Source organism: Procambarus clarkii, chromosome 22, assembly GCF_040958095.1.
Source record: "Procambarus clarkii isolate CNS0578487 chromosome 22, FALCON_Pclarkii_2.0, whole genome shotgun sequence".
Lineage (NCBI taxonomy): Eukaryota > Metazoa > Arthropoda > Malacostraca > Decapoda > Cambaridae > Procambarus > Procambarus clarkii.
Window position 1 is genome coordinate 21552363 of NC_091171.1, and position 12205 is coordinate 21564567.

The 12205-nt window shown below is 55.8% G+C and overlaps 1 protein-coding gene across 2 annotated transcripts in view; it reads right to left on the reverse strand.

Annotated features, from left to right (window-relative positions):
• Positions 1-12205, reverse strand: part of LOC123757603 (uncharacterized) — a 278070-nt gene that overhangs the window by 21389 nt on the left and 244476 nt on the right. For both annotated transcript variants that reach the window (XM_045741411.2, XM_045741419.2), the window contains one exon: positions 1966-2094. In XM_045741411.2, the coding sequence (XP_045597367.1) occupies positions 1966-2094 (129 nt within the window). The remainder of the gene's footprint in view (positions 1-1965; positions 2095-12205) is intronic.

Sequence of the window (12205 nt, forward strand, 5' to 3'; positions counted from 1 at the left end):
GCTGGCAGGCCTGGTAACCCCTCCAGGAGAGGTAACGAGGCTGGCAGGCCTGGTAACCCCTCCAGGAGAGGTAACGAGGCTGGCAGGCCTGGTAACCCCTCCAGGAGAGGTAACGAGGCTGGCAGGCCTGGTAACCCCTCCAGGAGAGGTAACGAGGCTGGCAGGCCTGGTAACCCCTCCAGGAGAGGTAACGAGGCTGGCAGGTCTGGTAACCCCTCCAGGAGAGGTAACGAGGCTGGCAGGCCTGGTAACCCCTTCAGGAGAGGTAACGAGGCTGGCAGGCCTGGTAACCCCTCCAGGTGAGGTAACGAGGCTGGCAGGCCTGGTAACCCCTCCAGGTGAGGTAACGAGGCTGGCAGGCCTGGTAACCCCTCCAGGTGAGGTAACGAGGCTGGCAGGCCTGGTAACCCCTCCAGGTGAGGTAACGAGGCTGGCAGGCCTGGTAACCCCTCCAGGAGAGGTACGTAACGAGGCTGGCAGGCCTGGTAACCCCTCCAGGAGAGGTAACGAGGCTGGCAGGCCTGGTAACCCCTCCAGGAGAGGTAACGAGGCTGGCAGGCCTGGTAACCCCTCCAGGAGAGGTAACGAGGCTGGCAGGCCTGGTAACCCCTCCAGGAGAGGTAACGAGGCTGGCAGGCCTGGTAACCCCTCCAGGAGAGGTAACGAGGCTGGCAGGCCTGGTAACCCCTCCAGGAGAGGTAACGAGGCTGGCAGGCCTGGTAACCCCTCCAGGTGAGGTAACGAGGCTGGCAGGCCTGGTAACCCCTCCAGGTGAGGTAACGAGGCTGGCAGGCCTGGTAACCCCTCCAGGTGAGGTAACGAGGCTGGCAGGCCTGGTAACCCCTCCAGGTGAGGTAACGAGGCTGGCAGGCCTGGTAACCCCTCCAGGAGAGGTAACGAGGCTGGCAGGCCTGGTAACCCCTCCAGGAGAGGTAACGAGGCTGGCAGGCCTGGTAACCCCTCCAGGAGAGGTAACGAGGCTGGCAGGCCTGGTAACCCCTCCAGGAGAGGTAACGAGGCTGGCAGGCCTGGTAACCCCTCCAGGAGAGGTAACGAGGCTGGCAGGCCTGGTAACCCCTCCAGGAGAGGTAACGAGGCTGGCAGGCCTGGTAACCCCTCCAGGAGAGGTAACGAGGCTGGCAGGCCTGGTAACCCCTCCAGGAGAGGTAACGAGGCTGGCAGGCCTGGTAACCCCTCCAGGAGAGGTAACGAGGCTGGCAGGTCTGGTAACCCCTCCAGGAGAGGTAACGAGGCTGGCAGGCCTGGTAACCCCTCCAGGAGAGGTAACGAGGCTGGCAGGCCTGGTAACCCCTCCAGGTGAGGTAACGAGGCTGGCAGGCCTGGTAACCCCTCCAGGAGAGGTAACGAGGCTGGCAGGCCTGGTAACCCCTCCAGGAGAGGTAACGAGGCTGGCAGGCCTGGTAACTCCTCCAGGAGAGGTAACGAGGCTGGCAGGCCTGGTAACCCCTCCAGGAGAGGTAACGAGGCTGGCAGGCCTGGTAACCCCTCCAGGAGAGGTAACGAGGCTGGCAGGCCTGGTAACCCCTCCAGGAGAGGTAACGAGGCTGGCAGGTCTGGTAACCCCTCCAGGAGAGGTAACGAGGCTGGCAGGCCTGGTAACCCCTCCAGGAGAGGTAACGAGGCTGGCAGGCCTGGTAACCCCTCCAGGAGAGGTAACGAGGCTGGCAGGTCTGGTAACCCCTCCAGGAGAGGTAACGAGGCTGGCAGGCCTGGTAACCCCTCCAGGAGAGGTAACGAGGGTGGCAGGCCTGGTAACCCCTCCAGGAGAGGTAACGAGGCTGGCAGGCCTGGTAACCCCTCCAGGAGAGGTAACGAGGCTGGCAGGCCTGGTAACCCCTCCAGGAGAGGTAACGAGGCTGGCAGGCCTAGTAACCCCTCCAGGAGAGGTAACGAGGGTGGCAGGCCTGGTGTTGGTAAGGTCCCACACCCCCGTGGTCACTGTACCTTCTCGGCCTGGAGGGCCTGGCGGGCCAGGGAGAGGTGCAGCAGCTCCTGCTTGACGGAGGCGGTGGTGGCCTCCACCAGGTCGGCGGCGCGAGGTCCCGGGCCCCCGAGCCTCGCCTCCTGCACCTCCTGCACATATACACCACACTATAATCCAGCCACTCGCCACCGTATTACAATTATGGTAAATGACATTTTTTGTTGTTAACAAATTTTAATGTTTTAAATTGAGGTGTCCGAGGCCTCTTCTGTCATCTATTAGTTAAGTGAATCAGTTTTATCCTCAAATATTATTAAATATTTATTTTAAGAAATTCAAATAGCATTTCTCATACTAAATTATTTAACCAGAAATTTTCTGCAATGTATAAACATTTGTTGACAATTGATGAGGATAGAAACAATAAAAATATTTCTTCTACAGTAACATGAGAATAAATGCAGATATCCAAACTAAGCACATGGGACTCAATAACAAGGCCTTATATACTCATGTGGTTATCCTATATGATCCACGCTCCAGGGTGTGTGTTGGAGCACACCATGCAACACGCTCCAGGGTGTGTGTGTGTTGGAGCACACCATGCAACACGCTCCAGGGTGTGTGTGTGTGTTGGAGCACACCATGCAACACGCTCCAGGGTGTGTGTGTTGGAGCACACCATGCAACACGCTCCAGGGTGTGTGTGTGTTGGAGCACACCATGCAACACGCTCCAGGGTGTGTGTGTGTTAGAGCACACCATGCAACACGCTCCAGGGTGTGTGTGTTGGAGCACACCATGCAACACGCTCCAGGGTGTGTGTGTGTTGGAGCACACCATGCAACACGCTCCAGGGTGTGTGTGTGTTGGAGCACACCATGCAACACGCTCCAGGGTGTGTGTGTGTTGGAGCACACCATGCAACACGCTCCAGGGTGTGTGTGTGTTGGAGCACACCATGCAACACGCTCCAGGGTGTGTGTGTGTTGGAGCACACCATGCAACACGCTCCAGGGTGTGTGTGTGTGTGTTGGAGCACACCATGCAACACGCTCCAGGGTGTGTGTGTGTTGGGGCACACCATGCAACACGCTCCAGGGTGTGTGTGTGTTGGAGCACACCATGCAACACGCTCCAGGGTGTGTGTGTGTGTTGGAGCACACCATGCAACACGCTCCAGGGTGTGTGTGTGTTGGAGCACACCATGCAACACGCTCCAGGGTGTGTGTGTGTTGGAGCACACCATGCAACACGCTCCAGGGTGTGTGTTGGAGCACACCATGCAACACGCTCCAGGGTGTGTGTGTGTTGGAGCACACCATGCAACACGCTCCAGGGTGTGTGTGTGTGTGTTGGAGCACACCATGCAACACGCTCCAGGGTGTGTGTGTGTTGGGGCACACCATGCAACACGCTCCAGGGTGTGTGTGTGTTGGAGCACACCATGCAACACGCTCCAGGGTGTGTGTGTGTGTTGGAGCACACCATGCAACACGCTCCAGGGTGTGTGTGTGTTGGAGCACACCATGCAACACGCTCAGGGTGTGTGTGTGTTGGAGCACACCATGCAACACGCTCCAGGGTGTGTGTGTGTTGGAGCACACCATGCAACACGCTCCAGGGTGTGTGTTGGAGCACACCATGCAACACACTCCAGGGTGTGTGTGTGTTGGAGCACACCATGCAACACGCTCCAGGGTGTGTGTGTGTTGGAGCACACCATGCAACACGCTCCAGGGTGTGTGTTGGAGCACACCGTGCAACACACTCCAGGGTGTGTGTGTGTTGGAGCACACCATGCAACACGCTCCAGGGTGTGTGTGTTGGGGCACACCATGCAACACGCTCCAGGGTGTGTGTGTGTTGGAGCACACCATGCAACACGCTCCAGGGTGTGTGTGTGTTGGAGCACACCATGCAACACGCTCCAGGGTGTGTGTGTTGGAGCACACCATGCAACACGCTCCAGGGTGTGTGTGTTGGGGCACACCATGCAACACGCTCCAGGGTGTGTGTGTGTTGGAGCACACCATGCAACACGCTCCAGGGTGTGTGTGTGATGGAGCACACCATGCAACACGCTCCAGGGTGTGTGTGTGTTGGAGCACACCATGCAACACGCTCCAGGGTGTGTGTGTGTTGGAGCACACCATGCAACACGCTCCAGGGTGTGTGTTGGGGCACACCATGCAACACACTCCAGGGTGTGTGTGTGTTGGAGCACACCATGCAACACGCTCCAGGGTGTGTGTGTTGGGGCACACCATGCAACACGCTCCAGGGTGTGTGTGTTGTGACACACCATGCAACACCCTCCAGGGTGTGTGTGTGTTGTGGCACACCATGCAACACGCTCCAGGGTGTGTGTGTTGGGGCACACCATGCAACACCCTCCAGGGTGTGTGTGTGTTGTGGCACACCATGCAACACCCTCCAGGGTGTGTGTGTGTTGGAGCACACCATGCAACACGCTCCAGGATGTGTGTTGGGGCACACCATGCAACACGCTCCAGGGTGTGTGTGTTGGGGCACACCATGCAACACGCTCCAGGGTGTGTGTTGGGGCACACCATGCAACACGCTCCAGGGTGTGTGTGTGTTGGAGCACACCATGCAACACGCTCCAGGGTGTGTGTTGGGGCACACCATGCAACACACTCCAGGGTGTGTGTGTGTTGGAGCACACCATGCAACACGCTCCAGGGTGTGTGTGTTGGGGCACACCATGCAACACGCTCCAGGGTGTGTGTGTTGTGACACACCATGCAACACCCTCCAGGGTGTGTGTGTGTTGGAGCACACCATGCAACACGCTCCAGGGTGTGTGTTGGGGCACACCATGCAACACGCTCCAGGGTGTGTGTGTTGGGGCACACCATGCAACACGCTCCAGGGTGTGTGTTGGGGCACACCATGCAACACGCTCCAGGGTGTGTGTGTGTGTTGGAGCACACCATGCAACACGCTCCAGGGTGTGTGTTGGGGCACACCATGCAACACGCTCCAGGGTGTGTGTGTGTTGGAGCACACCATGCAACACGCTCCAGGGTGTGTGTGTGTGTTGGAGCACACCATGCAACACGCTCCAGGGTGTGTGTTGGGGCACACCATGCAACACGCTCCAGGGTGTGTGTGTGTTGGGGCACACCATGCAACACGCTCCAGGGTGTGTGTGTGTTGGGACACACCATGCAACACCCTCCAGGGTGTGTGTGTGTTGGGGCACACCATGCAACACGCTCCAGGGTGTGTGTGTGTGTTGGGGCACACCATGCAACACGCTCCAGGGTGTGTGTGTGTGTGTGTTGGGGCACACCATGCAACACGCTCCAGGGTGTGTGTGTGTGTGTGTTGGGGCACACCATGCAACACGCTCCAGGGTGTGTGTGTGTTGGGGCACACCATGCAACACGCTCCAGGGTGTGTGTGTGTGTGTGTTGGGGCACACCATGCAACACGCTCCAGGGTGTGTGTGTGTGTGTGTGTTGGGGCACACCATGCAACACGCTCCAGGGTGTGTGTGTGTGTTGGGGCACACCATGCAACACGCTCCAGGGTGTGTGTGTGTGTTGGGGCACACCATGCAACACGCTCCAGGGTGTGTGTGTGTTGGAGCACACCATGCAACACGCTCCAGGGTGTGTGTTGGGGCACACCATGCAACACGCTCCAGGGTGTGTGTTGGGGCACACCATGCAACACGCTCCAGGGTGTGTGTGTGTTGTGGCACACCATGCAACACGCTCCAGGGTGTGTGTTGGGGCACACCATGCAACACGCTCCAGGGTGTGTGTGTGTTGGGGCACACCATGCAACACGCTCCAGGGTGTGTGTGTGTTGGAGCATACCATGCAACACGCTCCAGGGTGTGTGTTGGGGCACACCATGCAACACGCTCCAGGGTGTGTGTGTGTTGGGGCACACCATGCAACACGCTCCAGGGTGTGTGTGTGTTGGGGCACACCATGCAACACGCTCCAGGGTGTGTGTGTGTTGGGGCACACCATGCAACACGCTCCAGGGTGTGTGTTGGGGCACACCATGCAACACGCTCCAGGGTGTGTGTGTGTTGGGGCACACCATGCAACACGCTCCAGGGTGTGTGTGTGTTGGAGCACACCATGCAACACGCTCCAGTGTGTGTGTGTGTGTGTGATGGAGCACACCATGCAACACGCTCCAGTGTGTGTGTGTGTGTTGGAGCACACCATGCAACACGCTCCAGGGTGTGTGTGTGTGTTGGAGCACACCATGCAACACGCTCCAGGGTGTGTGTGCGTGTTGGAGCACACCACACAACACGCTCCAGGGTGTGTGTTGGAGCACACCATGCAACACGCTCCAGTGTGTGTGTGTGTGTGTGTGTGTGTTGGAGCACACCATGCAACACGCTCCAGTGTGTGTGTGTGTGTTGGAGCACACCATGCAACACGCTCCAGGGTGTGTGTGCGTGTTGGAGCACACCACACAACACGTTCCAGGGTGTGTGTGTGTGTGTGTGTTGGAGCACACCATGCAACACGCTCCAGGGTGTGTGAGTGTTGGAGCACACCATGCAACACGCTCCAGGGTGTGTGTGTGTTGGGGCACACCATGCAACACGCTCCAGGGTGTGTGTGTGTGTTGGGACACACCATGCAACACGCTCCAGGATGTGTGTGTTGGGGCACACCATGCAACACGCTCCAGGGTGTGTGTGTGTGTGTTGGAGCACACCATGCAACACGCTCCAGGGTGTGTGTGTGTTGGGGCACACCATGTAACACGCTCCAGGGTGTGTGTGTGTGTTGGAGTACACCATGCAACACCCTCCAGGGTGTGTGTGTGTTGGGGCACACCATGCAACACCCTCCAGGGTGTGTGTGTGTGTTGTGGCACACCATGCAACACCCTCCAGGGTGTGTGTGTGTTGGAGCACACCATGCAACACCCTCCAGGGTGTGTGTGTGTTGTGGCACACCATGCAACACCCTCCAGGGTGTGTGTGTGTGTTGTGGCACACCATGCAACACCCTCCAGGGTGTGTGTGTGTTGTGGCACACCATGCAACACCCTCCAGGGTGTGTGTGTGTTGGAGCACACCATGCAACACGCTCCAGGGTGTGTGTTGGAGCACACCATGCAACACGCTCCAGGGTGTGTGTGTGTTGGGGCACACCATGCAACACGCTCCAGGGTGTGTGTGTGTTGGAGCACACCATGCAACACGCTCCAGGGTGTGTGTGTGTTGGAGCACACCATGCAACACGCTCCAGGGTGTGTGTGTGTGTTGGGGTACACCATGCAACACGCTCCAGGGTGTGTGTGTGTTGGAGTACACCATGCAACACCCTCCAGGGTGTGTGTGTGTTGGGGTACACCATGCAACACGCTCCAGGGTGTGTGTGTGTTGGGGCACACCATGCAACACGCTCCAGGGTGTGTGTGTGTGTTGGAGTACACCATGCAACACCCTCCAGGGTGTGTGAGTGTTGGAGCACACCATGCAACACGCTCCAGGGTGTGTGTGTGTGTTGGGGCACACCATGCAACACGCTCCAGGGTGTGTGTGTGTGTGTGTTGGGGCACACCATGCAACACGCTCCAGGGTGTGTGTGTGTGTGTGTTGGGGCACACCATGCAACACGCTCCAGGGTGTGTGTGTGTTGGGGCACACCATGCAACACGCTCCAGGGTGTGTGTGTGTGTGTGTTGGGGCACACCATGCAACACGCTCCAGGGTGTGTGTGTGTGTGTGTGTTGGGGCACACCATGCAACACGCTCCAGGGTGTGTGTGTGTGTTGGGGCACACCATGCAACACGCTCCAGGGTGTGTGTGTGTTGGGGCACACCATGCAACACGCTCCAGGGTGTGTGTGTGTTGGAGCACACCATGCAACACGCTCCAGGGTGTGTGTTGGGGCACACCATGCAACACGCTCCAGGGTGTGTGTTGGGGCACACCATGCAACACGCTCCAGGGTGTGTGTGTGTTGTGGCACACCATGCAACACGCTCCAGGGTGTGTGTTGGGGCACACCATGCAACACGCTCCAGGGTGTGTGTGTGTTGGGGCACACCATGCAACACGCTCCAGGGTGTGTGTGTGTTGGAGCATACCATGCAACACGCTCCAGGGTGTGTGTTGGGGCACACCATTCAACACGCTCCAGGGTGTGTGTGTGTTGGGGCACACCATGCAACACGCTCCAGGGTGTGTGTGTGTTGGGGCACACCATGCAACACGCTCCAGGGTGTGTGTGTGTTGGGGCACACCATGCAACACGCTCCAGGGTGTGTGTTGGGGCACACCATGCAACACGCTCCAGGGTGTGTGTGTGTTGGGGCACACCATGCAACACGCTCCAGGGTGTGTGTGTGTTGGAGCACACCATGCAACACGCTCCAGTGTGTGTGTGTGTGTGTGATGGAGCACACCATGCAACACGCTCCAGTGTGTGTGTGTGTGTTGGAGCACACCATGCAACACGCTCCAGGGTGTGTGTGTGTGTTGGAGCACACCATGCAACACGCTCCAGGGTGTGTGTGCGTGTTGGAGCACACCACACAACACGCTCCAGGGTGTGTGTTGGAGCACACCATGCAACACGCTCCAGTGTGTGTGTGTGTGTGTGTGTGTGTTGGAGCACACCATGCAACACGCTCCAGTGTGTGTGTGTGTGTTGGAGCACACCATGCAACACGCTCCAGGGTGTGTGTGCGTGTTGGAGCACACCACACAACACGTTCCAGGGTGTGTGTGTGTGTGTGTGTTGGAGCACACCATGCAACACGCTCCAGGGTGTGTGAGTGTTGGAGCACACCATGCAACACGCTCCAGGGTGTGTGTGTGTTGGGGCACACCATGCAACACGCTCCAGGGTGTGTGTGTGTGTTGGGACACACCATGCAACACGCTCCAGGATGTGTGTGTTGGGGCACACCATGCAACACGCTCCAGGGTGTGTGTGTGTGTGTTGGAGCACACCATGCAACACGCTCCAGGGTGTGTGTGTGTTGGGGCACACCATGTAACACGCTCCAGGGTGTGTGTGTGTGTTGGAGTACACCATGCAACACCCTCCAGGGTGTGTGTGTGTTGGGGCACACCATGCAACACCCTCCAGGGTGTGTGTGTGTGTTGTGGCACACCATGCAACACCCCTCCAGGGTGTGTGTGTGTTGGAGCACACCATGCAACACCCTCCAGGGTGTGTGTGTGTTGTGGCACACCATGCAACACCCTCCAGGGTGTGTGTGTGTGTTGTGGCACACCATGCAACACCCTCCAGGGTGTGTGTGTGTTGTGGCACACCATGCAACACCCTCCAGGGTGTGTGTGTGTTGGAGCACACCATGCAACACGCTCCAGGGTGTGTGTTGGAGCACACCATGCAACACGCTCCAGGGTGTGTGTGTGTTGGGGCACACCATGCAACACGCTCCAGGGTGTGTGTGTGTTGGAGCACACCATGCAACACGCTCCAGGGTGTGTGTGTGTTGGAGCACACCATGCAACACGCTCCAGGGTGTGTGTGTGTGTTGGGGTACACCATGCAACACGCTCCAGGGTGTGTGTGTGTTGGAGTACACCATGCAACACCCTCCAGGGTGTGTGTGTGTTGGGGTACACCATGCAACACGCTCCAGGGTGTGTGTGTGTTGGGGCACACCATGCAACACGCTCCAGGGTGTGTGTGTGTGTTGGAGTACACCATGCAACACCCTCCAGGGTGTGTGAGTGTTGGAGCACACCATGCAACACGCTCCAGGGTGTGTGTGTGTGTTGGGGCACACCATGCAACACGCTCCAGGGTGTGTTGGAGCACACCATGCAACACGCTCCAGGGTGTGTGTGTGTGTGTTGGAGCACACCATGCAACACGCTCCAGGGTGTGTGTGTGTGTTGGGGCACACCATGCAACACGCTCCAGGGTGTGTGTGTGTTGGGGCACACCATGCAACACGCTCCAGGGTGTGTGTGTGTTGGGGCACACCATGCAACACGCTCCAGGCAACACATCAGGTAGTCAGGTCAACAGTGGCGTGCAGACTATCAGATGAAGTAATCATCAGTGTTGATAACATCAGCAACAATACATAAATGCAATAATGAATCGTATTATTGATTGCAAGAAAATATATACTAGTAAAACTTTCCATATGGTCAAGACACAAGAAATATAATGACAATATTAGGATTGTCTCATTCTTGCTCTCTCTTATGGCAGAGTTAAACTTAAAATAATAATTAATCTTAAAACAATAATTTTCTCCTCAGCAAGATCCTGAAGCCAAGATAAGGTTCCATAAGCCTTATCTCGCATACAGACATAATTATACACAAATTTATAGCAAGGATGTTATCATCACTGTACTTCCTCTGTATCTAAATTACTAGAGATATTTAATATATAAGATAATTTATATTAAGAACAAAATACTTGTCTTAAGAGACAAAAAAGTTTCTCTGTTCCCTTTAGACGTTATGTGAGATAGAGACTTTAACAGATAGTGAGATCCTTAGATTGTCGGGTAGATCCTTAAGAGGCATCGAAGAAAGGATTGAAGGCAGAGTATTCCTGACGTTAACCGGCACCACCACCACTACTACTGTGTCTACAGTCTGCCTGTCAAATGTCTCCAAGTTAGTGCAAGTTCCAGTACAGTAACTAGCGTCTACTGCTCTCTAAGTGTTATACAAATATTGGTATACTCCCCCGGGGTCAGTGTGGCCTCAGATATAATTGAGGAAGTATGAACTCTACAAGAATGAGTTTACATTACGGCAAATACATGTATTAAATTGTTGCTCTCTACGTTCAGCCTCACAGAGAACTTCTTGTAGGAACCCTGCCAGGCAGATTTCATACAGATTCTGTTTTTCTAGATCTTTGTAGGCGATTTCTTCGAGCGGTTAAGCCGAGACTACAAGGGTGACGAGCTAAGGAATTGTGTGAGATGTGTGTACAAGCATTAGGGCAGGACAGTGTCCCCCGAGACAGTAGCTACTGGCGGAGAGAAGTAAGTAGTACCTGGTAGGAGTGACGCTTGTGGAAGTGTCCACTGCGGGTCCTGTGGCTACCCGAAGACTCCTTGGAGCCTTTTCTCAGGTGATTATCTCTGTTGGCGTCGTCCCTCGTGTGGGCATCTTTCTGGGATTTTTCTTTGCTGTGGGATGTTTTGGAGGGGCTGTCCTTGACGTAGTAAGGTGAGGTTATGTGGATGTCCTTGCCGTTACATATGGTGCTGGGACTGTCCTTGCTGGGACTCGGTTTGCTGGGACTGTCCTTGCTGTGACTCGCTTTGCTGGGACTGTCCTTGCTGTGACTCGCCTTGCTGGAACTGTCCTTGTTGTGATTCACTTTGCTGGGACTGTCCTTGCTGTGACTCGCTTTGCTGGGACTGTCCCTGTAGGTGACTTTAGTAGGATTTTCCTTGCCGGAAGATAAGCTGGACGGAGCATAGTTGAAGAAGATGTTGCTGGGAGTGTTGTTGATGCTAGTTGTGGCGCTGGTCGACGTGGTGACGCTGGTAGGGGTGTTGGTCGAGGTGGTGACGCTGGTAGGGGTGCTGGTCGAGGTAGTGGCTCCAGCAGGGGTGCTGGTCGAGGTGGTGGCGCCGGCAGGGGTGCTGGTTGTGGGGGTGATGGTAGAGCGGGTGCTCCTGGAGGTGCTCACACCGCGGCTCTCTACCTCCGCTGAGCTCTGCAGCTGCAACACTATCAAGCTATCACTTCTGAACGACCCAAGAACCCCTCAATTCTACAGATTTGCACACATTGATCCATTTTCCCCAGAGAATGTGATTTAATATCTACATTGGCTTATGGATGAGACCTGAGACGTATTTAGGAAGTAACAGCCTCACACTTAACCTAAAATTACTTCTTACAACACTGTGTGAATCGGGAATATATTAATTACTCAGAATTGAAGGTTTACTCGTAATTATCAGAATAAAAACAAAAGATCACGTGTTTCACGTGTGACTGCCACGTGATCCTTCACGTGTCAGGGACTGTGTGACATGTGATCCTTCACGTGCGGGTGTGTACAGTCCACAGACTGCACACTCATGCAGCTCAGTCAGTAACCTGCAGGGCGCGGGATAGGAGCGACCGGTTGGCGGTGAACTGAAGAGCCTCCACAAATACAATATACGTAACAACAGTCAGTAGACTTAACTATAGCAATTAGACCCACGTCTGAAGACTAGACAAGTTCACAACATACTCGCCACTTTCTGCTCCCAAGAAATAATGAACATTCTCGAGT